This window comes from Pezoporus occidentalis, unplaced genomic scaffold, assembly GCF_034315485.1.
Source record: "Pezoporus occidentalis ecotype Australia unplaced genomic scaffold, CSIRO_AGI_Poc_V1 ctg72, whole genome shotgun sequence".
Taxonomy (NCBI): Eukaryota; Metazoa; Chordata; class Aves; order Psittaciformes; family Psittacidae; genus Pezoporus; species Pezoporus occidentalis.
This window is the reverse complement of record NW_026916072.1, coordinates 1,241,577-1,268,642: the sequence shown is the minus strand read 5'-3', so window position 1 is coordinate 1,268,642 and position 27,066 is coordinate 1,241,577. Positions and strand designations below refer to the sequence as shown.

The window sequence follows — 27,066 nt, the reverse complement described above, 5'->3', positions numbered from 1 at the left end:
CCGGGGGTTGGTGCGCGGGGTCCTAGTGCGCGCCTGCGCGTTTCGGAGCTGTCCCTGGTGACACCCGCTCCTCCTCAGTGGCCCTCAGCGCTCCCGTTCGCCACCTCAGGGCCGTGGGTGTCCCCCTCTCCGTGTGTCCCCGCCGCAGAGGTGCTGCCCTCAATGGCAACGACCCCGGTGAGGGAACGCGGCGGGTGTTTTAACGCTGAGGTGGCTTTTGGGCACTGTTGGGTCTCAGCGCCCTGCGGGGGCTTTCTAAGGTGCGGGGTGTCACTGTGGTAACCGGCGGCGGGGTTGACCCCGTCCTGCGCCCTCTGCGCCACAGGACTGCCCTGAGGGCGGCCTTGGGCAAGGACACGGCTCCTGGGATGTAGCCAATGGAGAATGGTTTGGGTTGGAAGGGACCTTAAAGCTCATCCAGTCCTAACCCCTGCCATGGCAGGGACACCTTCCACTAGAGCAGGGTGCTCTCTGCTCTCAGTCTCCCCTCTGGCAGGTTAAAGCCATTCCCCTTGGCCTGTCCCTGTAGGCCCTTGTCCCAAGCCCCTCTCCAGCTTTCCTGCAGCCCCTTTAGGCACTGGAGCTGCTCTCAGGTCTCCCCTTCAGGAGCCTTCTCTTCTCCAGGCTGACCCAGCCCAGCTCTCAGCCTGGCTTCAGAGCAGAGCTGTTCCAGCCCTCGGAGCATCTCCATGGCCTCCTCTGGCCTCACTCCAACAGCTCCGTGGCCTCTTGTGCTGTTGCCCCAGAGCTGGATTAGGACTGCGGGGGGGGGAGAATCCACTCCCTCATCTGCTGCTCACACTCCTTTTGATGCAGCCGAGGCCATGGTTGGTTTCTGGGCTGTGAGCGCACGCTGCTGCGTTGTGTTGAGCTTTCCATCAACAAACACCCCCAAAGGCGTTCTCCTCAGGGCTGCTCTCAATCCAGCCTCCACCCAGCCTGTGTTTGTGTTGGGATTGCCCCAGCCCAGGTGCAGGACCTTGCACTTGGCCCTGTTGAACCTCATGAGGTTTGCACAGGGGGAGGCTGATAGAAAATGCTGTGCTGTTTGTAGACGCTGGCTCCATGCCTCAGCCTGCCTCTGAGCGGAGGATTTCCAGCCTCTGGGGCTGCAAAGCCATTGCAGAAGGTTGTGTGAGCTGTAGCCATAGTTTCTGGGTTGCTTTAGTTTGAACACAAACCCCATGTACTCTTAGGGGGCAGCAAATGGGAGGCAGCACAGGAAAACCATCGGGAAACACATCCATCGTGTCCCGAGGGGCTTTGACGTTTGCTTGTGTTGAGGAGGGGGCACCTGCTGCAGAATTCTCTCTGCTTTATAGTGGATCAGAGAAGACCTTGGCTTTCACCTTTGCTTTGCAAAGGGAAATGCGAATGCACAGGAACGTTGTCCCCGGGCAGCCGGGGGTGCCCTGCTCTGAACACGCGTTGTCAGTGCTTGGAAATACTCTTGACGTGCGCGGGGTGTTACGCGCTGCCCCCCCCGGCTCCCCGCAGCCCGGTCCTCCCGCCCATCAGGCGGCGCCCTCGTCGGCACCCAACGGCGCTCCGCAAGGGCGGCAGCGCCGCTTCCTCCCCGCCTGCAGGCAGCGCTGCCCCGCTTGGAGTGGCCCGGCGGCCCCTCCTGGCGGAAGCGGAAGTGGCCCGGCGGGGCGGCTCGGCTCGGCTCGGCTCGGTCCCATCGCCGCCGCGAGCGCCGTGAGTACCGGGAGGCGGGGGGACGCCGCTTGTGGGCCCCGGGGAAAGCGGGAAGTGGCCTCCCATGAGCGGGGCCGCAGCCGCTGGAACCTTCTTGTGGGGCGGGGGGGAGGACGGGGCCTGCCCCGGGGCGGGCTCTGGCTGTTCGCCTCCTTCCAGGCCTGCAGCAGCCCCCGGCGGGTGCCTCCCGGGACCTGTCCGCTCTCCCCGGCCGGGGAGGCAAGGGCAGCTCGCGGGTGCACTCGGTGTGGCGGTGCTGGAGGGTGCCCTGAGGCGCTGTGCAGGGCGCGGCAGCCCCGCGTTATTGGCTGCAGGGAGGTGGAAAAGAAACGGTCCTCGGAGCGGGAGGTGGCTGCGGCTCACACCCCGCAGTGATTCCCCAGGGTAGATCCTCGCGTTGCTCTGGGCTAACGCTGCCTTGCCGGGTGGCAGATGTCCCTCTTGTTTGCTCGTTAAAGTCTACTGTCCCGCGGGTTTTATCTCTTCTTTGGGGAGGGGCTGTGGGAAGTATGTCAGGTTAAGGCTTAACAGCGTCTGGGTGTAGGTGGGGAAAGGGGGTTTTTCTTTGTTGGAATTCTGATGTGAGTTTTCTGATGCAGGTTTGAAGTCTCATGCTCAGTTTCTACCACTGTCTGAGCAGAGCACTGCTTTGTGTATGTGCTTGGACTCTCCTTCCAGTTTTACAGGGGCTGCATGTTTGTGTTGTAAATAGCTCAGTCCATGTTTGTTGTGTTTGTAATCGCAGAGGTGGAATCATGCTTGCTCTGCTTTGCATTTAGCAGTTTGTGCTATAAAATGGGTTTGGTCCAAGCTGTAGGTCATTTCTTTTTCACCTATCTATGCTGAGATATCTCAGCAGCTGTGCAGAGCTGCAGGAGAGTCAGTCCATGCCCAGCCCCATACCTTGAGATTTAGTGGTCCTTTAGTGCCTCTTTGCTCTATGGGAATGCTTTATTTAGTCTGTATTCTGTCAGGCCACCAAGCTCTGCTGTTCTGCAGTGTGCAGAACAGTTGTGCTGTTTTTTCCATTCTATATATAGAAAACCCCCTCCCTTTGAGGAATGACAATCCTTGGTCTCTCTGGTAATGAACTATGTGGAGGGAGTTTATAGCTTGGATCCTTTTGGAGCTGCCCGCAGATCTGGGATTTACAGTGGAAGGACTTGGTTTCCTCTTGGGAGACATCTGGGCTGTTAATTCCAGCTCAGATATACTTTGTGAAGGACAGCTGCCTGCAGGAAGAGAGATCTGCTAAATTAATGGCCTGTTTGGGAGGATAAGACCTATGCTGCAGATAAATCTGTTTGGAAAATGCTTTTTTCACTGTGTCCCCTTCTGGTATTGCCTTACTTCTTATCCATACAGTATTTGTAATTATATCCCTGAGATGATGATAGTGATGATGGTTGCTAGACCCTTTCAAGCTTTGTTTGAAAGGAGATATAAACAAATCCAAGAAATTATAGGAAAATGATAGGAATAAGGACATGCAGTTTCCTAGGGCCATCATGTATGACCTGATGGCTCCAAATCAGCTACTAATGTCTCTTCTAAGCAGCTGGTTGTCCCATGTCTTACTACTGTCCTCCTCAGTCCCTGCTCTGATACCAGTATAGCATTCGTGCAGTTTACGGGGAGGAAGAAGCAGGTAGGAGAGCTTAACAGGGAATAATTTATCCACTTCATGAATTGATCAGAGCAGTTGATGTGTGGGGGCAAGGGAAAGGCAAGCGACAACTCTCTGTGGCTGTATTAAGTTCTTAGTCCCATTCTGAAAGGCTGAGTGGTGACAGCCTGTTTTCCCCAGCAGAAATCTCTTGCCTGGTCCTCCTCATTCTGCTGTTTTTTCCCCCCACATGAAATGACGATTTCCTTCTAGCACTTTTGCTGTGGGTTTGGGAGTCTGCTGGAAGGTGGTGCTGAACCTCTGTTGTTCTGTTCTTTCAGAAACATGCAACATGGCAGCAGCCATGGAAACTGAACAGCCGGGCCTCGAGATCTTTGAAACTGCGGGCAGAGAGGAGCAGGTCCAGAGGGAGGAGCAGCCCAAACTGGAACCTTTCTATGTAGAGAGACATTCCTGGAGCCAGCTTCGGAAACTGCTCACAGACACACGGAAGTATCATGGCTACATGATGGCAAAAGCCCCTCATGACTTCACGTTTGTGAAGAAAAATGATCCTGAAGGACCTCATTCCGATAGGATCTACTATCTGGGTAAGCTTGCTGTGACAGCCTGTGTCTTGACTGAACAGTCCCTGCAGAGGCTGTTTGGGTTTGACTGTTCTTGAGAGGGAGATGTTCCTGGCAGTTAAATCCAAATGGATTTCAGGCCAGATTGGATACTCAAATGTCATGATCATGATTTTGATGTCTCAGTAAAGCTTGGAATTCATCTCCCACAGAAATAGTGTGGTTGGTGGCTCTTCAGGCCTATGAGAGCTGGAAAAGAACTGTGAAGTGTCCTCTGGAGCATGTTCCCTACCTGGGAGGATGGATTAAATGTGATCTCCATACAGTATCCCCTCTCTAAAAGCTGTGTAGTTTTACTCTCCCTTTTCTTAACTGGTGGACAGAACCTTTGTTCTTCTTCAAAGTTTCCTTCCAAAGCCGGCATTCTGAGTGTAATTTTGCATGTCCTTTGTGCCTCAGTTGCTGATGGAGTAGGTTTTTCAGGGATCCTGTGGGGACTAAATAGCAGTGTAGGGCAGAGGCAGCTTAAAGAGTAAAGACTTTTCTCAACATTTTTAGTCTTAATAATGAAGAACTTAATGTAATTTATTGTTGTTGGCCTCAGTGCATTCCTGTATTGTTTCACTATGTAATTTCACTTGGTAAATCTGCATTTCTGAGTGCTAGAAGTGATTTGGCATGTAAATGGTACTGTGAACAACATTCCTGGTGGCTTTTTGGAGCAGGTAGAGGAATGATTTGTCAAAAGCTGCCAGAGCTGAACATAACTCCATGAACAACTGGGTTAGGGACAGGAGCAAAGGCTTAGGAGCCAGAACCATGTTCTAACCCCGTTGCTTGCTGCTTAGGCTGGGTGTTTAAGCTCTGATTCGTGATTCACAGAATCTTTGCATGTGCTGTGCAGTGCACAGAAAGCTGCTAATCTGTCTCCTCTTCCCCTTTCAGAGGATAGGGATCATAATCATAGAATGATGCTGAATTCAAGCATGGTGAGAGTGGATGAAGGCCCAGCTGAGATGAGCTCTGGTTTCCCATGTGCCGATTCCTGAGCTGTAGATCAGACTTAGCCTTCCTCAAGGCACATCTGGCTCCCTCTGGGCTGTTCCCATGTGCTTTGGCAGGAGCTTTCAGAAATCTGAATAGCACTGAGGGAGAGGAGCAGGAAAGGGACCTTCAGACCTTCCTAAAGATGAGTTATCTTTGAAGCATGAGCTGCTTTGTGCTGCATCCAGTCAGGGGAATTAGCAGAAAGGTCCTTCATTTCAAAAGCTTATAGAAATACAGGGTCCCCTCAGAAGACACAGGCAGGCTTAGGCAGCATGGGGAAAGCTTGAGTGTAGTTTCATGTTCTCTGCCTTCTCTGGGACTTACATTTCTGTGAAACAGGGAATTCCCAGAGCAAGGCTGCAGTGCAGAGACCAGCAGTACATTCTGGTGAGAAGAGCCTGTGAAACTGTTCCTGGGAATCCTTTGAGAGTGTTTGGATAATGAACAGAAAGCTAATTAATTTTTTTTCCCCTCCTCACTTTCACACCAGCAATGTCTGGTGAGAACAGGGAGAACACGCTCTTCTACTCTGAGATTCCCAAAACCATAAACAAAGCTGCAGCTCTGTTGCTTTCCTGGAAGCCTCTTCTGGATCTTTTTCCGGTGGGTCCCGATTTCTTTCTTGCTTCTTGGCAGTGTAGCAAGGACATGGGCTTTGGGGTTGCACCTATTTGCCATTGTTAAAATTTGGAGTCTAATGTCTTAAGTTTAAGATTTTCCCTATGCTCAGCTAACTGCAGCCATCTCAAATCAAGCACGGCTTTCTCAGCAGTGTTTGGAGCTACAGCTTTCACTGCTGAATGATTCCTCCTTTGCCAGCACAGATTGCAAGTGCTAATTTGCATCTAATTCTCTGCTGTGAGATGCTGGGGATTGCTGAAGGAGCCTCCAGTCTCCAGTAATCACTGTTGCAGGGGGAAGTGATGAGGATGAGTCCCCCTAAGGATCATTCAGTAGGGGGACTCATGCTGGGGCAAAAGATCCCTATCCCACTCCCTTGGACGTGTATCCCTGTTTCACCTCTGCACATAGCAAGCCTGCACTGATTCTGTTCCATGCACCATGGCAGGATGGAGGAGGTGTGACACCCCCCATGTGGAATTAGGTGTATTTATCTCCATGTTACTTCCTGAGGCTGTCAGCCAGACCAGTTACTGTGTGTCTTCATGAAGGTTAGCAAAGACTTTCCTGCCCATTCTAGAAATAACAGACCTCCAGTTTGAGCTTTCTTAAACCAGTGGATATGATGGAAATGATGCCGTGCTAGGGGAGAGGTGGCTATCAGCTTCAGAGCTGTGTAGGATCTGCTCATGGCCTGCACCTACGTGTGCTGGTGATACAGACATAAGCAGGAGTAGGCTTCTAGCCATGAGCAGGATTCTGGAGGAGAAGGGTGTCTGCAGAGCCATCTGCTCCTGGAAGCTCAGCATACAGAGATGCTCTGACGGGGTAGCATGGCATGCAGAGCAGAGGTGTTGATTGTTGTGTTTGGTTCTCTGCCCTTATTCAGGCCATCCTGGACTATGGGATGTACTCTCGTGAAGAGGAGTTGCTGCGGGAGAGGAAGCGGATTGGCACCATAGGGATCGCCTCTTATGATTACCACCGGGAAAGCGGCACCTTCCTGTTCCAGGCAGGGAGTGGAATTTATCATGTAAAAGATGGAGGCCCTCATGGATTCACTGTGAGTTTGCTCATCCATCCTTCTATCTCACTGCAGGACTTTGCTCTGGCTTGGATTGAAAGCAAAAGAGCGTGATCATCAGTTACTGCTGCACTCAAAAGGCAGCTAGCCTTGATAACCTTGAGCCAACCAAAGCCCAAAAGAAGGGTGTTCTTTCATGTAGTCTGGAGTCGCATCAGAGGCAACTTCTGTTCCCAGGCTGTGGTTTAGATGTCAGTGTTCAGCAGTCAGTGCTGTATGTGTTAGAAGGTTTGGCTGTATGGCTGGCAGAACAAGCAGCCTTTTCTCTGCTGGTGCTGAAGCTGGAGAACAAAGCTCCAATAATTTCTTATTATTGTAACAGATGCCTGATGTCTGTCTAACCCTGTTGTCAGGGGGAATTTACTGTACCCTGAGTTGGTTTTGGAGGACAAGATTGTATGTTCTGCCAGGCCCTAAAAGGGTGCTGGTTTTAAGAGTGTGCCAGGCTTCTCTAAGCAAGCTGCCTCCTGATCTGTGGCTAATCCTCAGCACTGGTGAAAGATGCTCTGATGGGATCTGTGCAACAACAGTGGAAACACAATTTTCCCTATAAAATACCTGCGTAGTATTTTTCTGTGTTTAAAATTGATTTCTCTGTTGTAAACCTGTGTATTTGAAGTCAGTGTTCACACTGCTGTGGTTTTAGAGATAATCCAGGTTAATTTCTGTAAGTGTTCATGTGTTATTGCTTATTGTACTTTCCCTTTTTTCTCCAACAGCAACAGCCTTTAAGACCTATTCTGGTAGAGACCAGTTGTCCAAATATCCGCATGGATCCCAAGCTTTGTCCAGCTGATCCAAATTGGATTGCATTTATCCACAGCAATGACATCTGGATATCTAATATAGAAACAAGAGAAGAAAGGAGGCTAACGTTTGTGCACCATGGTACTGCATCCTGAATTAAAATCTCTGCACCTCCTCTGCACTTGTTCCTGGTAGACTGAATTCAGCAGTGGCACTGGGGCTTCTGAAATCTGGGGGAATGGCCCCTGTTCATTCCACTTTGTTTGTCCTGTTCTATATGTTTCCTCTAGTGCAGATATCGTGGGATGATTCTGGATGCACTGAGGAATCTGGCAGAATGAGTTATTTGTTGAGTCCATATGGAAGGGCTCTTCTGAAAAACAGCACATTCCTTTTCACTGGAACAGCCTTTTCTTGTGTGGAGGAGCTGTGGGTGGAAAGTTTCTGTCAGGAAAATCAGGCTGCAGGGCCTTTTAGAGACAGCATAGGCAGATTCTGAATAGCACTGAGCCTTCTGCTGGCCCCTGATACTCAGTAACTTAGGTTCTTGCTTCTTGCCCTCTCCACTTGTGTTTCAGACATGTGTCCTGGAGGAAGGAAAATGGGAATTGTGGATAAAACTCTTTAAAAAACAGTGTTTTGTTTTGCATTTAAATCACACTTTGTATTTAAAGTATCTAATTTAAATTGCAGTTAAATTAAAATTTCTGGCACTTTGTAATAATACTTCAGCCTATTTAAAAGTTAAATATTGAAATATTATGTAAGTACATTAAAAATAAACTGTAGCAGTGACTCCTTCTCAGATGATAATTATTTATGGAGCGCTGCTAAGTTACCTCCAGGGTAACAGTGAAAATATTGAAGCCCTATGGAGATGTCATCGTGTTGACATGTTATGTAAGCCTCTTACTTTTGCTTTGTGCAATGAATGAAATGCTGAAGCTTTCCTCTTTCTGAACGTTGGTGTTGTCATTTAGAGTTGTTCAGAAAGGTTTGTGCTTGGTTTTTCCTTTTAACTAAAGATTGCAGTTTCAATTCACTGAGCTCAGGTAGAGAGAACATTTTCTTTCTTCAACTAGTACATAGGAAATGGAGAGATTAGTTGGGTAGGAGTAAGAAGGGAGGATGGCTTTCCTTTCCTGAAAGAAGCTGCCATGTCAGAGAGGATTAGATCCTCCCTAAATAAATCAACAGAGCAGGGTGGAAGCAGAAAACAAATCTGCTGAGAAGTGATTTATTGTGTTCCTGGAGGGATGAACTTGGGTCAGTGTTTAGGATAATGCAGGACTGGTTTGCTTCTGCAGTATGTCATGATCTGATTCTTCTGTGTTTTTTTTTTTAGAGCTGGCAAATGTTGAGCATGATCCAAAATCTGCTGGTGTGGCAACTTTTGTGCTGCAGGAGGAGTTTGACAGATACACTGGCTACTGGTGGAGCCCAAAGGCACAGCCAAGTAAGTGTGGGGCATCCAGTGAGTCTGACAGGCACAAATAATGCCCCCCCCCCGCTGTGGGTCCAGTGCAGAGTTAGTTTTTTCTGTTACTCTTTATGAAGATAGGAACTTTATCCTGTGGCTCCTTTTAAACTATCTGCAGCAGTGGGCATGTTACTGTGGGCTTGTGACACGTGTTACTTTCCTTCTTTGTAGGAGTCTTGGAGTATTTTGCTTAATGAAATATGAATCACAGGGTTTGGATTTTATTTCATCTTTCCAACCAGCTTGTGTTGCTGAGAGAATATTGATGCCTGCAATAACTGATAATGAGAGCTGTTCTGACCAGGAAAATGTTAATTCATTTACAGCACTGAATGGGGGGAAAATTCTTCGAATTCTTTATGAAGAAAATGATGAGTCAGAGGTGGAAATTATTCATGTCACATCACCCATGCTGGAGACGAGAAGAACAGATTCCTTCCGGTACCCCAAAACTGGTGAGACCCTGATACCTTACATCTCTGTCCCTGGGAGACATACACTCTGTTCCATGTGCCTGAGAGCAGTGATGCTCCTAGCTTAGAGCAAGGGGTTGTTGGAGAGGTGTTGAGTAGTCTTTGAATTGGTGTCCAGGTGGTGAAAGTATGTTTGGGGAAGCTGCTGCTGGGGAGGTTACATTAATCACTGGTGACTGTGCTGATATTCCAGCCATGTGGTTACTAAGAGCTCCAAGTCTGTGTGTCTCAAGAGTTGGCAGAAACCCTATCTGATTGTCACTATTTTGGAGCGGGTGTCTCAGATCCTGGCACATCTGAGTTGTGGAGGGGTTGGTTCTCATTACAGCCCTGTATCTCTGAGGAAATAGCTGGAGAATTAATGTCCAGAAGGACATTAATTGAGAGAAGTTTCTGTTCAGCTGCTCGCAGGGCCCTGGCAGCTCAAGTTCTGAAGGACTCTGATCTCCATGATTGCTCTTGGACTTCAAAGAGCATATTCAGCATTCTTGCAGCCAACCAGGAAAACCTCCTATTGTCATATTTGCTGACAGTAAAAGGGTGAGGACAGGCTTAGAGCGTAGTAAATGTTGTGCCATTGGAAGCAGGGAGGTGAGACTTAAGCAGAACTGATAAGGGCGATTCACTGTCAGGTGTATGGGGCAAGTTTGAACAGTTTGACCTTTGTTCTTCTGAGATTTCCCTACTATTATAGCAGGGAATGTTGCTCACAGGTAACAGTGCTTCATTCTCTTTCCTCACAACCAAACTCTTCATTTTTTGGAGAAATACCTTCTGTTTGGCTGACCTTCCCAAGCTGCAGAATTCATTCAGGTCTTGCAGATTCTCTGATCCCCTGGGAAGAGTTTTCTGCTTATGATACTGATTTACTTGTTTTAAGAAGGAAGAAAAGCACAGTGTTAGCCTGGGAAGCCAGAGATGGCTCCTTGTGGGTTTTAAGCACTTGTGTACACGCAGATTTCCGAGATGATATTGTCATAGCTGAGGTGAATGCTGATTTCAGCAGTGTAGGAAAATGAGCCAGCCAAAGCCCAAATCCTTAAAAAAGAATATCCAGGTTTTAATCTTTGGGCCTCAGTTTCCAGTCTGAGCTGTAGGGACAATGGCCCTTTGCTGTGGGTTGTTATGAGGACAAAGCTTGAGGCAGTGGAGAAAATTCTTCCAATGGAGAAGGTAAATGCTCAGGTAGGTAGCACTGGGGCCCAAGGCAAGTCGTTTCACCTCAGTGCATCACATTTGTGTATGAAGCAGTTTGATGAAGTGGGAATTCTCACAGCAGCACTGAGACTATTCAGAGCACATGGAACTTGCTACATGTGGCTTCTTGTGGATCAGCAGCTTTATTCTTTACAGTCTCTCTTTTCTTCCTGTGAAGCAGGCCCCAGCACTTAGCACTGCAGGTGCTCTACAGCAGGATGACTTGCTGCTTTGTACAGGCTTTGTGTAAAGAGTTAACTTCAGATTTTCAGTGTTCAGCAGAAATGCGTAGCTTTATTATCTTAACTGCACTAGTCATGGCAGTAGGTCTTTTAAGTGTTTAATTTTAATAAATACTTTTTAGCACTGGATCACTTTGTGTGCCACCTTGAGAATCGCAGCCAAACAATAAACCAGAGCTTGCTTTCTATCCTGATCACTCCTGAGCATGCTTTGACTGTGAGAGAGAAGACTGTGACAGTAGCATGGCTCTTAATCAGATCTGTGTGCAGGGTGAATCTACCTCATGTTTGCAGTTTCACTTTCCCCTGCCTGTACTGTCCCTCACATGTGCAAGTAGGCTATTTGATCAAAGAGCATTCTGCTGTTTGCCTTTTCCAGTTCTGTATGAATAACGCCACAATAATCCACAGTTCAGCTCTGCCCTCTTGGAAGCAAACAAATAGTGTCTGACTTCTAACATCTGTTTTATAGGTACAGCAAATCCAAAGGTCACTTTCAAGCTCTCAGAAGTGACAATCAATGCGGAAGGCAGAGTAAGTTCTATGTTCTGCTTGTGTTCCAAATAACTGTAATTTCTGTGAGTCTTTTTTAGTAAAGTTCGTTTTCCAGTTCAGTACAAATAAGCTTTCCTGGCTGTGATAGCTTAATGGCTTCTCTAGAGGCTGTGCACTTGCCTCACTCCTATGCAGATACTTGGTGTCTGTGTGTGCAGCAGTGTTTCTCAAGGCTGTGCTTTCCTTCCCTACCACTGGTTTACAAACTCAGCTGCAGAGCAGAATGTTTTAGGTGTGGATGGTTAGATCTTCTTATGTGACAGATCTCTTGATTGGCTGCAGATATGGGGAAAATTTGCTTGCAAAGACAGTATCACCTTACATAAGTATGAGCATATGGAAAGAGATGAACTTTGCAGAATTTTCCACAGTGCAGTCCAAGATCTTCAGACAGTTGGGTAATTAATCTTACCAGATACAGTAATAGCCATATGTTATTGGGATTGTCTCTACTCTTGAGCTACCTCAGCCATCAACAGTCACCTGCTGGGATAGTGATGCTGATGTCAGCCAGCAAAGGCAGGCAAAGCCATTGGGACCCTTTGGGTACCACTGTGACTTGTTCCCAGTCCCAGCAGGAGCAGACTGCAGAGCTGCATATCATGAGTTAGAAGCATGCTGATAACTGGATGTCATGCAGGATATTCAACAGCTGCCAATAAAAACACCTCACAAAACAGCTTGGTACAGATCACCTCCCCTTTACATGGAGAAGCTGAGTGTTCAAGTGACTTGTCCAAGACGAATGGTGGATTGGTGAGGAGCATCCAGATTTCCCAAGTCCCAGCCCTGGCTGTGCTTATAGTGTGCAGCTCTCCTATTATACTGGTGTCTGGCTAGAGATGGGGTTGAATCCCCTGTGTTGCAAAGGCCTCAGCAATCTAAATCGCATAAGCTGCACAGAAGAAGTCTTCTGTGTCCAGACTCATCATGCATGAAAAACTGGATGTGGGGGTTCATCTCAGTGTCACTGAATTGCTGCTTTGTCAACAGATTGCAGATGTTGTGGATAAAGAGCTAGTTCAGCCGTTCGAGATCCTCTTTGAAGGAGTAGAGTACATTGCTAGAGCTGGGTGGACGCCAGAAGGAAAATAGTGCGTATGTTAATCCTGTCTCTGCTTAGAGGGTTTGGGGCGATACAGTTAGAAGCAGAATGTAGTGGTCTCTGTCTTCTTCAAGCTTAAGCCTGCTTTCATTTTTACATTGCTACAAACTTGTTTGTGCAAGGGGGATGATTTTTCCAAATCCCAAACCGGAGTCCTCTTTGTCTCTTTCTCTGGTACCTGGCCCTATTGCTTTGGTATTGGGCACTTGCAGCCTTTGATGTATGTGTCCTCTCAGCATCCCTGTGAGAGAGAGTGCAGTGCTATTATCCCCATTTTACAGATGGGGAACTGAAGCCCAGAGAGGCTAAGTGACTTGCCATGGTCACACAGGAAGTCTGTGGCTGAGGAGAGAAATGAGCCCAGGTCCCCCAGGCCCTAGGCTAGCGCCTTAACCACTGGACCATCCTTGCTGACCAGACTTACTGATCAGAAAACCTGCTGTAAGTGCTACTTACATTTGCATGTCATTTTTAACCCTGTAGATGATGTAGTACAGTGTTTCTAACTCACCAGAAGCTTCTCCAAAAGGGTTTCTCACCAAAAGGGTTATCAAACACTGGAGCAGGCTGCCCAGGGAAGTGGTGGAGTCACCATCCCTGGAGGGATTTTAAAGATATGTAGACATGGGACTACAGGGACATGGTTTAGTGGTGGACTTGGCAGTGCTGGGTTAATGGTTGGACTTGGTGGTCTTAAAGGTCTTTTACAACCTAAACAATTCTGTGATTCTGTGATTCTCCAGAATTGCACTTTTCCAGTTCTTGAGTCTAAAGATGGCTTTCACCTTTTTCCTTCTCTCCCTAAAAATTGTGGAAGAAATGCAGGGAGACATTGGCTACATTATCTTGCTTTTTGCAGGATTATTGTTAGAGCTACATACAAAGCCATCAGAAGTATGGCAGGGTCTGCTGCCCATCCATTTAGGTGCCAGTGTTATTCTCTGCCAGGTAGAGATTGAAAACATCAGTATTTTCGCAAGTATCCTCAAATTTCAGTTGAAATTTTTCTGCTTCATTATTCCCCTGATTTTTCTCTTCTCTTTCTCCCTTAAAGCACTATTCAAATCTGGGAGAACAGAATTAATTAAACTTTTGAACCTGCAGTGCTTATGCAATATTGAAATGAAGTGAAATAGGTTCTTGTGTTAGGGAAGACTTGTTTATGTGGGTAAATTTTACATGTGGCTTTGTAAGCCACAATCTGAAATGGAATGTTCTTGACTCCCTTATAATGCCTAGTGCTAGTTAGTGTCTGCTGAGATTTTCAGATCCAATACTTATAAGTGCACATTATTTTCTCTAATATCTGTCTCCTCAACAGCATCTGGTCCATCTTACTGGATCGCTCCCAAACTCGACTTCAGATCGTCTTGATCCCTCCTGCATTATTTATCCCCACAGAAGATGATGCAATGGAAAGACAGAAACTTATCGATGCTGTACCGGATTCTGTTACACCTTTCATTATTTATGAAGAAACAACAGACATCTGGATAAATGTAAGAATTTGAATTTCAGCCTTCTATGATAGTTTGTTGTTCAAGACTTTGCTTGTAGCACCTGAGCAACGTTGGTGCTACTCTGCTGCCTAGGAGAATGTTCCCAGTGTGTATATTCTGTGCTTCCTGCTGTAAAAACCAGTATGTAGAGAACACAGGGATTTGGGATGTGAAAACAGCTGCTTTGAGGCTGCAGAGTGGTCAGACAGAAATAGGAGCAGAACCCGCAGGGCTCTGGCGTTCCATGGCCACAGTGTTATCCACTGACACCTTCCAGATTCTTGGTGCCAGCTGTTCACCAACAGCAATGCCAGCAGATTAGGTGTCCTTCAGCCAACAAAGGTCTCTCTAGATGATATTGGGTGAACAAGTTCCAGGAGTCTGTTAACAGCCCCTAAAACCCTTTCTTAACTATGTGGTCTGGTGAAATACATTTGTATGTAATCCCCTGGAAGGTGTGCTGTGGGGCCTGTGCTGTGATAGCAGCCACCTGCATACTATGCTAATGCTGTAAAAGTGAGTGCTCTTCACACCTCTGCAGATAAAGATCAATGTCTCTGAAATGACATCCCATTGGAGGTGTGCCAGGGTGCAGGAAGGCCTGGGAACACCAATCACTGACAGCTGGATCTTTCAGCAGAGCATTTGCACAAAGCCTGGCACTAAATAGTCCCTATACAGCGAGTGCTCTCTGTGATACCACATTTTCTCCTAATAGTGTGCATAGTTTCAGGATGGTGTGGTGAATTTTCCTTTCTCCATTATTTTTACTGGCTGGAGTGTTTTCTGAGTGGCAGCTCATCCTGTGCAGATAAATGCTTCCGAATCACTCAGAAGTTTGTTCCATGAAGGAAGAGTTGGCATCTTCATGAGTGTGTAGGTGATGACAGCTCTTTCTTTAAGTAACCCTTCACTTGTGGGCTACTGGACAGAGGAGGCCGCTGAACTCTGGCTTCTCTGGGTGGGTCTCATGCTGTTTGCAGAGCTGGACCCACCTGTGTATCTAAGCTAGAAAGGCAGGTGCAGAAAAGCTCACATAATTAGTTTGGTGGCCAGAAGTGAGAGTTAGATGAGCAAAAAGCCTGGAGCTGTGCAGCATCCGTGGCAGCTGCCTGCAGACACCCCCAGGCTCATAAGCACAGCTGGTTCTCCCAGTGCCTGCACCCTGCTAGTGTGAACTGTGTTTGAGTTGAGCAGTGAGAGGAGCAACTTATGTTGTGTTATGTGACTTCAGTGCCAAAATCCTGCTGATAACAGTAATCCACTGCTTCATCTCCACAGATCCATGATATCTTCTATGTCTTCCCTCAAAGCCATGAAGATGAGATAGAGTTCATTTTTGCCACCGAGTGTAAAACAGGATTCCGGCACCTTTACAAAGTCACCTCAGTTTTGAAGGAGAGCAAATATAAGCGGTCGTGTGGAGGCCTCCCTGCTCCAAGTAAGTGAAATCATTGTTTTGAGTTAGTTGGGCATTTGCTGCGAGCTAGTGAGGAAATAAATGTCCTTCCAGCTGGCAGGAACTGTTATCTGATTGGAAACTCCTGCTCTTGTCCAGGAAAGCACTTCAGTGCTAGTCATTCTTGAGATTGTCCAGGGGTGATGTTGCATTTAGTGTGCTTTAGATTGAACCCCAGTTCTTTCTTAGGGATTAGAGGGAAAAGTTTCAGATGGGAAGCAAGCTCCCTGTGATGCTGTGAAATGCACTTTGTTGGCTTTTCCTTGTCAGTGTTGGGGCTGCCTGTGCACTGACTTTGCCAGAGGTTAATCATTATAGCAATAACATGGATGTGTCTGATGTGCTGGGTCCAATGTATCTAACAGAGGCACAGGGCTCAGTTTTCCAGGTAAACACACCACAGTCCCTATCAGCCTTCACAAGCAGGTTGGTAGCAGAGGGGCTGACACACAGCATGGTTTGAATGCACTGCATAAAGGTCTGTAGAGAGCCTCCCTCTCTCAGTGGGCGCACATCTTAGTCCCTTATAAATGAACACGTGCCCTTGGCAGCGAAACCTAAGATATGAGAACTATTCAGAGAATTCCTCTCTGCTTTTAAACCAATTGTGGTATTGCTGTGTAGACAGAGATGTAGGTAGGAGAAAATTACTGCACTGGAAATGCAGGAAGAGCCATTTTAAGCAAAAACATCAAGGACCACGTGCTTCTGAGCTGCAGTCAGAGCTTGGTCTTGCTCAGATGAGGGACAAAGCTGTGTGCAAAGCTCCGGAGTGGTTTTTCCACAGCATGTATTCTTTAATTTACAGTTTTATGCTGTGATACTTTAATTTACTTGTGTGTGTGTTGAAGGCACTTGCTGAGCTCTGCATGCACAAAAAACACACCTTATTTTACTCGAGGTCCTAGTTTTATGCAACTGTTGTTTCGAGTGGGATTTTTCCCAGATAACATTATATCCTGGGTTGATTAGGTTTCTCTGAATGTACCTGACTCATTTTTCTTGCTAAATCTCCCTCATTCTCAGGGAAATGAGACTATCTTGTAAAAGCAGAGTTGTTCCCCACCCTGTTTCAAAAATCCCTGCGTTTTGGTTCCTGGGATTCCCTTTGCACACCCATTTTTCATACAAAAACCTCTGTTTCTGTGCAAGTGACAAAAGACTTCATAAAAAAGCTGTCCAGATCTCAGGCTGAACCTTGTGAATCCTTTAACACCTATTTCACACAATGTTAAACAGTACTAGCCCTAACATTTGTCTGGGGAGCTGGCAGAGATGTGGGTCTTCTGCAAAGGTACATTGCTCCTGGGTTTAGTCTGGTAGAAAAGCTTGGAAGGAAGGAAGCATTATTGTGACCATGTGTTTTGTAAAATGTAAAAGTGTAAATTCTCTCTGTTGGTTGCTTGCAGGTGACTTCAAGTGCCTCATCAAAGAGGAGATAGCGATTACCAGTGGGGAATGGGAAGTGCTTGGCAGGCATGGATCCAATGTAAGTCTCTGCTCTTACTGTATGGATGTTCTACAAACAAAACACACTGCAGGGATGATCTTGGGACCTCACAAATTGGTACATGTCACATTAGTGAGGCTCTGCTCCCTGAGAAGAGTGGACCTTGCCACTCCCTGATACTGAGTTTGAGCATTTGTATCGTGGGGATTTTTGGTATGCAGTGTGCTTTCATCCTTCTCTACCTCTGATGTGCTATTCTGGACCAGAGGTTGTAGGTTTGGCAGCGTGGGAAAGCAACACAGGCAACAGCATTCTTTTCCTGCACATTCCTATGTGGATCCTTGTCAACAAGGAATTTTCCCCGCCAAATTTAAGGCTTAAAGAGAAGGGAACAAAAATACTGTGAGGTATCAGTGAGGAAATTCCAGGTTTCATGAGCAGAAAGACATCATGGTGGTGTCCAACTGCTGTTCTGGAATCAGCAGATACTCGTCGGAGGGATCAGCACAAATCTGTTAACCCCATCTCTTTTTAGCTACAATACAGTGTTTATGTTCCATGGGGACAGAATTATTTAGCATAGGAAACAGAAGGGGAGACTGGGAAGAGTAAAGAACCTGCATGAGAGAGCTGAGCAGCAAGGCATGAAGTGCAAATCATAACTGTCAGAGTTGTGTACGGTAAGAACAGTCAGTTGGCTTATTCCTTTCAGATTGGCTCCAACTCAGCTGTGTGAGGAGGGGCTGAGGAGGAGACTTGGAAGCAGTAGAACTGGGTATTGTTTTGGCAAGACGCAATATTGAGGGATGTGTTGTTTGTTTTGGTTTTGACAGATCTATGTTGATGAAGCCAAAAAACTGGTGTACTTCCAAGGCACAAAAGACTCGCCTTTAGAGCATCACTTGTACGTTGTTAGCTACGAGAATCCAGGAGAAATAAAGCGGCTGACGGAACGCGGTTACTCTCACGCTTGCTGTGTTAGCCAGGTACCTGTCTGTCTGTGAGGCCCTAATAGGCAGGGCTGGCTGGGTGTGCTGTGGCTTGTCTCCAGTCTTGTCCTTCATCAGTCTGCAGGCAAGGCTGTATTTGAATGTGACAGAAGCTGATTTTACACTGTGTTGTGTGATCCTGTTTATTGTACATTGAGTGCATAAGCCCAGCCTGGAAACTAGATTTGACCTCCCAGTTCAGTTGCTCTTTATCTCACTTCAGGCAAAAAGAGCCAGGATGAATTGTTTGAAGCAGTTTGAGCCTGACTTTTCCACCTGAAGTGGGCTATAGAGCAATCACCAGAAGAGATGAGCCTGTCACTGGGTAGGGTTCCAGGCATCTGGGGCAATAGCCTGTGCGGCTGGGAATGCTTTACCCAGAAGAGGATGTGTGACAGGGTTCTCATGCCGCTATTAGTTTTGTAGGTGTAAATTTGGCTGAGTCTTGCTAAGGTCTGTAGCTTCTCAGAGTCTATCTGCTGGTATCAGAAGTGCTCAGACTTCCTGGTTAAATTTGGTGCATAAATACCTTCTAAAAGATTTAAATGCAGGAAGAAATGATCACTTTGCCTCTGCACTGGGGAGCTCAAGGTAATGTTCTTTTTCTCCCCAGGACTGTGACATGTTCATCAGCAAGTACAGTAATCAGAAGAACCCGCACTGTGTGTCACTTTACCGCCTGACAGGACCTGAAGATGGTGCAGCCCACAGGACAAAGGAGTTCTGGGCTACCATTTTAGATTCAGCAGGTAAGGGCATGGATGAGGAACTGGGAAAGGACAACCAGGATCACAGAATGAAATATCCCAGAATATACTTGCTTGAGATTTGCTGTTGTAGGTGACTAGACTTGTCTCTGAAACTCGTGCTTGTATGAGTTCTTGGAAGCACAGGAGTGGTGTTTTCAGGTCAGCAACAAATGGGTGTAAACTGGTCATGAAGGAATATAGAGTGGAAATTACCAAGTTTCTACTGCCAGAACCAGTTGAAACTGCAGACAGCCAGTTTTAGCATCAGGGGAGGGGGTTAAGCACCCTTATTTACTCTGTGCCATATGCCTGCTAATGATCATGCTTCTGGGAAGGAGCATACACTTCTGAAGTAGTTGTGTGCTGCTGCCTACTAAGGTCTTTGTGAGACAGCTCTTGGGCTTTTATTTGTCCATTGTATTTCTGTTCCCTTTCATCTCTCCTTCCCTGATGCATACTCCATATCCTGTGCTTCCCATCTATTAATGAGATGAGTCCTAAGTGGGGTTAGGAAGGGATGGGATACTTGTAATGGCCATGTCAGGGGAGAAAAGCCACTACCATCCATAGGAGAGCAGGGATGGAATGGGATAGGACTGAGAAAGCTCCCCTACAGCTGAGGCATTCCCAGTTTCTGCCTGCTCCCAGCCACATCCACTGAAAAGTGTGGGAGGGCTCCACTGGGATTGCAGGGAAGTTGGTGATCTGGCAGAAGCAGAGCTGCCTTATGCATCCATTCACTTTTAAACCAGGCTCTTTGTTCCCTCCCGTGGCAGGCCCTCTTCCTGATTACATTCCCCCAGAAGTGTTCTCCTTCGAGAGCTCCACGGGGTTTACGCTCTATGGGATGATGTACAAACCTCACAACCTGCAACCTGGAAAGAAGTACCCCACTGTGCTCTTCATCTATGGAGGTCCTCAGGTGAGTGCAGAAGTTAGGGAGCAATGGTGTGGGCTGGCCCGGATCACTCCACTGCTCTCCCTAATGAACAGTTCCTACCCCATGCTGAGGATAGTGTGTAGCATTTGCCTCTTTGGTGAGCAGCTGCTTGGCCAAAGTTGTTGTAAGCAGTCACGATTTCTGGGTCATAGATTGAGGCACAGCCACTTGTCTGAGAACAGGTGTGGAGCAGCAGAACTACATCTGGGAGAAAGAGGAGCGCAGACAGTCCCTGTTTCCTTTCAATCTCCTCCTCCTCCATAGGGATCTTGTCCTTTGTTTCCACTTCCTCATGTGTATGTGAGGGGAGCACTCTGTCAGCACTGACCATTACCAGTGTGTGCTTAGGAGAGCCTGCTCCTCACTTGTCCTTCTCCCACTGCTGAATAGAAGATGAGCCCTTTAGCCCTGCTTTGGTTTCCCCAACTCTACTGTGCACTGCTGTGGTCAAAGGCAGATCACATGAGACCTGGTGAAGGGAAAGATTCTTCTCCTGGGAAAGATTAGAAAGAGCAGAGCTGAAGGCTCAGGTTTGGGTCATGCAGTCAGCAGCCACCCCTCTTGCTCCATGCCCATTGGTGCTGCAGTGGACCTTAGTTCAGCTCTTCAGATCTGTGACACAGAATGGCTTGTTACTGTGGGAAAAGAGTTTATTTCATAGCAGACCACAAACAGGGAGAGAGCATCCTGCAACAGAGAGCAGAGATCTTGAAAACTTTATGTTATAAAAATGTACAAAACATTTGAAGGAAAGTAAATAAAGTCTGAACTTGGATTAAGAGGGGAACCTCTGGATTCCATTACATGACATTGCTGCTCTTCTGTTCCAGGTACAGCTTGTGAACAATCGGTTCAAAGGAATCAAGTATTTCCGTTTGAACACTTTGGCCTCTTTAGGCTACGTTGTTGTTGTCATTGACAACAGGGGGTCCTGCCACCGAGGCTTGAAGTTTGAAGGAGCCTTTAAATACAAAATGGTAAGTGGAGCTCTGAGTCTGGCTCTTCATTTCTTTGTGCTGTATTTAGTGCCTTATGAGGGAAAGGGGTCATCTTTCTGTAACAGCACAGTGGCGTGCTGGTGTGCGGTTGGGTGCTGCAGGAGTGGAAGCAGCAGAGCTCTGAAGGTGGTTACCTCTGGAAAGCCTGAGAATAAACTGACCAAAACTTACCTCTTCCTCTCCTCTCCAGGGACAAATAGAAATTGATGACCAAGTGGAGGGGCTGCAGTATTTGGCATCACAGCATGACTTCATTGATTTGGATCGTGTTGGCATTCATGGCTGGTCCTACGGAGGCTACCTCTCTCTTATGGCTTTAATGCAGAGGTCAGATATCTTCAGGGTATGTTCATACATTGAGTACTTACTCTGGTGATGCAGACAGATTTTTTCCCTTAATCGTGTAACCTCCCATGGATGTTCATAGCACAAAGACACCCCATTCACCTGAGCACAGAAGGATATTGCCTCTCTGGAACCGTGTAAGAGAGTTTTAAACTGTTGGACTGTTGAGCTTGCAGTAACTCAGCTGTGCTGGTATAGCTGTACCAATCTTGGGTCACCTATGCAGAAGGTACCTTATATAGTATCAGCTGTTGCCAGCTTTGGGTCTGCCAAGCTCTTTGTGCCTGCCAAGCTCTTTGTGCTTTGAACCAGCTGAGGGAAATGATCCTGCTGAAAAACGAGACCTCTGCTTCTCCTCCCCTCTTTCTTGCCCTGAGAGAATAGTCTCTTTGCAGCCTCATCTATTCCAGATCAAATTGCCCATGCTGCTTTGTAGCAGTGTGTTCTGAAGCAGCCAGGAGGGCAGCCTGGACATGAGGAGAGATACTGAAAAGAGGTTCTTGTGATTTTGTGACTTTAGATCACTACAGTGAATGGCCAGACTGCTCTTGGACAGGTCTCAAAGATAGATGTGATAAGAGCTGGATATTGCTCTCGGGATGGGTTTTGGTCTTTGTGGCTGCTCTTGCTTTCTCTAAGTCCAACCTGAATATTACTGGGAGGTTTAATAATTAATTGTTTTAGGATTATTGCCTTGCACAAGGGTTTATGGTGCTTTTTCTTCTTCTCATTGGTCTTTCTTTCACAGCCTCTCTGCAAGCTGGTGGTGCAGAGTAGCTTGCTGAGTCCTAGGGACCTATTGATCCCAGTTTCTGTTAGATATTCAAATGAACACAGGTTTTGCAACCTGAAACCAGAGCACTCTGCTTTTTGGACAAAAGCACACGTAGGTCAGAGCTGACCTGTGCTGATACGTATGAACGGTGGCAGGGAGAACAAGGGTTGCTTTTCTTTTTCCACTGCAGGCTGTGCACTGTAAAGTTACCAGTGTGTTTTGGGTAATAATAGTTGTACTGGGATAGAGCTGTGGGAGGGAGGGACATCCACACATCGGGGTCAGGCATTCTCATTCCCTCCCCATGCTGAGAGAGCCCTGTTGAACTTGCAGGTTGCCATTGCTGGAGCACCCGTCACGCTGTGGATTTTCTATGACACTGGTTACACAGAGCGCTACATGGGCCACCCGGATCACAACGAGCAGGGCTATTACCTAGGCTCAGTGGCCATGCAGGCGGAGAAGTTTCCTTCTGAGTAAGTTTGGTTCTTGCTTCTGCTTTTGCTACCAGGAAAGTTCAAGCCCCACAGACACGTTTTTATCTCCTTGTTCTTGACAGTTGAATCCTGGAATCACAAATGCTAATGCACAGATAATAATTAAAAAGTAATAAATACCAAACCCCAACACTAATAAACTTAATACTTGAATGAACATTTGCATAATTACAGGCAATTCCATTTAATCCTTTTTATACTAGCTGTAATTAAAAACTATCTCATATGTCTAAAGAAATGACAAACCTATCTTCAATTATGATTAGCACTTCAGAGCCACATTAAGCTAGATAAAAAGTAGTTATCAGGATGCTTTCTGCATGGTTCTGGGATGCTCTCTACAAATGTTTGTCTCTTGCTTTTCTCAGACCGAACCGTTTGCTGCTGCTACATGGATTCTTGGATGAGAATGTTCACTTTGCACACACTAGTATTCTGCTCAGTTTCTTGGTGAGAGCTGGGAAACCATATGATTTACAGGTAAGGCCAGAATCAGGATTTAAAGGTGATGTGTTTGTCTTTGAGGAGTCCAGAATTGGAATTTGTAACATGGCTGTGCTGGACAGCTTGGAATTCTGGGGTAAAACTGTAGGATTTGAGCCTTACATTTTTTTAAAAGGAAGATCTTATGAGTAAACAAGTGAAAATATCAGGCAAATGAGCAGTTAAGGCTTCTTCTGCAGTTTGGAGGCAGTACAGCAGTGTTCATGCAGTGTGGAACTGGGTTATGCTTTTAATTAAACCTGGTTCTGTGCAGATGCAGCCCAGCTATCCCACACCGTGCTGCAGAACTGGGAGCATGCTGATTTATGTGATGGCTTTGAACAGGATTTGCCTCTATTCAGGCAGGCTGGTCATCTCCTGCACAGCACCAGCTGGATGGGAGGGTGCAGTGGGGTATCTCAGGGTTCAGGCGCTGGAAGATGGGGTGTATTAGCTGAGGTGCAGAGTTAATGCAGGAGATCACATGAATAGTTTGAATATGGTTTAAATGTTGGTGCCTCAAGCTCTTATCAATACTCATGATTTCATTTTATGTTTTAGATCTACCCTCAGGAGAGACATAGCATAAGGGTGCCCGAGTCGGGAGAGCACTATGAACTCCACCTCCTGTATTACCTGCAAGAGAACCTGGGCTCTCATATTGCTGCCCTGAAGGCAATGTAACTGACCTCTGCAGAACTCTGCTCCACTGGCTGCTTCACCAGACAAGGAGACATAGGAAACTAGAGAAAATAGGATGGAATATTGCATTCTGGTGCCTGCCACATGTACACACACGTACACACACAGACACTTTTTTAAGAGCAAATTTGGTGCCATACAGGAAATGAAAGTCCAGTGACCTGATAACTTGAAAGCTTAAGCTGGAAATAAAAGCAAACGTCTGGGGCATGACACAGTATCATGAGTGTTCTCTTGGGGGAGGAGCTGAAGCTGAAACCAACGTACTTCTACAGCGCCAGATCTTCACTTTTTAAAAGAATTATGACATGATGTATTTTTACAGTGTGTTCCTTGGTATATTACATAATACTGGATGATTTACTCAGTACCCAGCAAGGGTTTACTTGAATGGTTCCAACTTGTATTACATTTTAAATGCTATCATATAGCTTTTATGCTTCGTGACAGGGATGTGTCCCACTCCTTAGAAGCTGGTCACAAGGTAGACCCATCACCTGTCCAGATGTTAATTGTTTTTTAAGAAGAAAGACTTCTAAGCTGCTTCCTAAGGAATTGAAGTTCTGGATTCAGTTCAGCTGATGCCAGGTTCTTTTCAATGATTTCTTCTCTCCCCAGGATAAATCATACTCTTCTTTCAGCAGCTTGAAATCCTATCCTGATCGTACTTGATTTCAGTGGGGAAGTGAAAAGATATTTTACTGTGATACGGGCATAACAATCTTTTATTCTGACATGCAAACTAACATAAGTCAAAGAGCTGAAACTCTGTACATTTTAAAATAAGCTTAAAAGTGCAGCTCATTTCTCACTGACATTTTCCCTGGGGCTGGTTTTGTAATACTGTTTCTTCCCATCACGTCAGCATGATATAGGTATATGCATCCTGTTACAATTTTAAAACTCAGTACTCTCATTCAAAGGTCTACAGAGGATTTGGGGAGGAGAGACCTTGTGAACACTACATGTGAGGCAATATGAACTGCTTCATTGAATTTCCTGCTTGATTTAAGGGACTGTTTCCCAGGTTTGTTCTCTGTTCAGTGCTCCATTCCTGGATCCTTTCTACCAGTGCTGTGTAGCATGATTATGATGCTGTATTTGAGAAACCCCCTTCTGTATAGCTTAAAGTAACCCTGCTAAGCCTAAAGGATATTCAATCCCAGTTGTGTTTTTGCTAGTGAGGTTTTAACTAAGCAGCAGGCTTGGCTAAAAAGCATCATAAGTGTGTGAAGTCACTTTTAACTTGCAACAGGTCGTTTAGGATAGAAACCCCATAGCAAAATGATTCTCTTTAATCCAGGAAATTCTCCCCTTGGGGCTTGCCTCTGAGACTCCTATAAGTTTTAATGGTTTTCTTAGAAACCTAAGAACTTCCTTTTCTTTCTGTTTTGGTGCTAGGGAGAAGCAGAGCATGATTTTCTTTTCATCTTTTGAAAATCTGGAATCACTCTCAGTGTTTACGCTCTTAGTACTCCACATGTTGTAACCTTGTATTTTCCTTGCTTTTGTACTCTTCAGCTTGATCCCAGGACTCCAGGATTTAACACAACCTGGCTGTTTTGTATCAAACCGCATCGCTTTTCAGTTAGGCTGCTGGGCATATGCACCAAAGCTATTGGAGCTGGTGCACTTAACATGGTTGTAAAATCTGTGTATGAGAATAGGATCTGGGCTTTAGGGGGGGTTACACAAAAGATAGCCAAAGCAAACGGGCATGTAGTAAATGTGAATATCCTCCGAGGTGGGGATGTTTGGTTTGGGCTATTTTGGATCACAGTAATTATATGTGGATCAGTTAAAACACCATTAGCAGGTCAATAATAGGCTTACAGTTTTATTTTTGGGAAGGGCATGGCAGGGAAGGAGCCCAGCTCCTCTAATGTCTACTCCTAGTAGTTCATGTGGCTGAAGTGAATTCAGCATCCCTATGGTGTGTGCCCTAGTCAGTATTGAGACATGGAAACGTGCTGATGCATTTGAACTAGAACAACATGACAGTGAGTAGAAACAAGTATAAGCTGTTACTCTGGAATTCCATTGTGTTCCTTATGTGTTTATGCTGTATTATATATATACATATATCTATATCTGTTCATATATACATATATGTATAAAATTACACGTGGATAGTATCACCTTTTCCAAGGTTGTTTATATTTTGTTCAATATTAAATTAACTTGCTTTTTGGGGTGTTTTTGTTCTTTTTCTAGAGGTAACTACGCTTCAATGTAAATGTATATGGTTTTTAAGATGACATTGATCCTTTTGTTTAAAAACCAGAACAAAAATGGCCTTCAGCAAACAGTGCTTTTTTGGGGAACTGAAGAACTGAATGTTATGCAAGTAAACCAGGCTAGGTTTTGATTTAGCACAGGATGTGATAAGTGCTGACATGGAAATTTTTAATGGTGCATCCTTCCATTGTTTTAAATATATATATATATATATATATCAAAAAGCTATTAAAGTACAATGTACTGTAAGTACTCTATTTTGCAACATAAATTATGTATTTCTTTCTGTCCTATAGTTTTCCCTTTATAGTAGTTAAGCACTTTCAGACTCCACGTTCTCTTATCCTGTGGAAACGCTGCAAGGACTTATCATCAGTGTTGCAGAGCTGCCTGCCTGTAAGTGAAGGTGTGAGAGATGCCTTATGAGAGATCTGATTTGCAGTCAACAACTGAGTTCCCAGTGACACAGGAAGAAGGGCAAAGCCAGTTGCAATTGAGATGCAGAGGTAGGAAACTGTTAGTGCTCAGGACCATTGCATCAGTATTTTGGGGGGATAGCAGTCCTGCACCTTGTATGCTGAAGTGTTGGTCTGGTACTGGACCAGAGCTGGCACAGAGAGTGGTGGCTGCTCTGAGTACCTGCTCTGAGGTTGTACTTTATAGTCCAGGAGATGGTATTGTCACTGCAGAAGAGGTTTCCAGCCTGTTTTGACATTTGAGATTATGCTTTGCCACTTCCTGCATGTTAAAACCTACTTTGGTTAATGTGAGTTTTAAGCAGAACTACTGAGATCCTGGGGGAGCACATGCAAGGGAGGCTGGCTGTAGAGAAAAAAATGTGTGAGGAGGAGCCATCCCTATGGCTCTCACAACAGACGTTGATGGGTCCCTTTGGAGGATATTCTGCCTTCATCAGAGCTGTCCTCTATGCCCAGGGGTATACCTGCTCCAAGCAGGAGCAGGATTGAGCCTTCCTTGCATGGTGGATATTTGTTGCACAGATGTCTTTGAGATGAATGTTTTAATTTCATATATTTTTAAGAATATTTATGAACCATGGGGATCTGAGCAATGAGATACTGAACTACTTGAGTGCTGATGCCAGCAGTGTCTTCTCATTTGCAGTGGCTGGGTTTGTTGTGCTTGTTTCTGGTGGAAGCACATTTAATTCGCCCTGTTTTAATGCAGCTTCCAGCAATTCCTCTTGAGTGTGCAATGTGCAAAGCTGTTGGGTTTCACCCTTCATGTTGAAGTTTTACTCCCTGCCCCCCTTTGTCTTCAATTACTTCATTTATTCAGAACAAAGTATAATTAGTATCTACCCAGAACTGCTTAATTTTTATAAACCCAATGGAATAATGAGTTCAAAGCATCAAGTAAAGCATTGAAAATCAACTAACTTCATTAGATTAGAATGGAAAATGCATTCCCTGCTTACTGATGGCATTTGGGAATAGGCAATGGAAATAACTTTGGTGTTGTAATGCTTTAAGCCTGGAG

The 27,066-nt window shown here is 45.9% G+C and overlaps 1 protein-coding gene across 3 annotated transcripts; it reads left to right on the top strand.

Annotated features, from left to right (window-relative positions):
* The first annotated feature begins 157 nt into the window (after window positions 1-157).
* Window positions 158-25,837, top strand: DPP8 (dipeptidyl peptidase 8). 3 transcript variants are annotated; one of them, XM_062642770.1, is made up of 20 exons: window positions 158-177; window positions 3,646-3,915; window positions 5,429-5,541; window positions 6,449-6,622; window positions 7,363-7,531; window positions 8,736-8,846; window positions 9,197-9,325; window positions 11,255-11,316; window positions 12,331-12,431; window positions 13,764-13,941; window positions 15,223-15,382; window positions 16,810-16,889; window positions 17,684-17,836; window positions 18,453-18,588; window positions 19,365-19,510; window positions 20,359-20,505; window positions 20,717-20,869; window positions 21,980-22,122; window positions 22,512-22,623; window positions 23,188-25,837. In XM_062642770.1, exons 2-20 carry the CDS (start codon window positions 3,657-3,659, stop codon window positions 23,308-23,310), a joined length of 2,649 nt encoding a protein of 882 aa, XP_062498754.1. In that variant the 5' UTR covers window positions 158-177; window positions 3,646-3,656; the 3' UTR covers window positions 23,311-25,837. The 3 variants fall into 3 exon arrangements, with proteins under 3 accessions (XP_062498754.1, XP_062498753.1, XP_062498755.1); XM_062642769.1 differs by lacking the exon at window positions 158-177 and adding an exon at window positions 1,624-1,698; XM_062642771.1 differs by lacking the exons at window positions 158-177; window positions 23,188-25,837 and having other exon boundaries at window positions 20,717-20,853.
* The last annotated feature ends 1,229 nt before the right edge of the window (window positions 25,838-27,066 follow it).

Bases quoted from the DNA above. Each gene is read 5' to 3' on its own strand.
- DPP8 (XM_062642770.1), top strand. From the start codon at position 3,657: ATGGCAGCAGCCATGGAAACTGAACAGCCGGGCCTCGAGATCTTTGAA. The intron at 18,589-19,364 runs GTAAGGGCATGG...CTCCCGTGGCAG, and splicing joins TACCATTTTAGATTCAGCAG to GCCCTCTTCCTGATTACATT. The intron at 20,506-20,716 runs GTAAGTGGAGCT...TCTCCTCTCCAG, and splicing joins GAGCCTTTAAATACAAAATG to GGACAAATAGAAATTGATGA.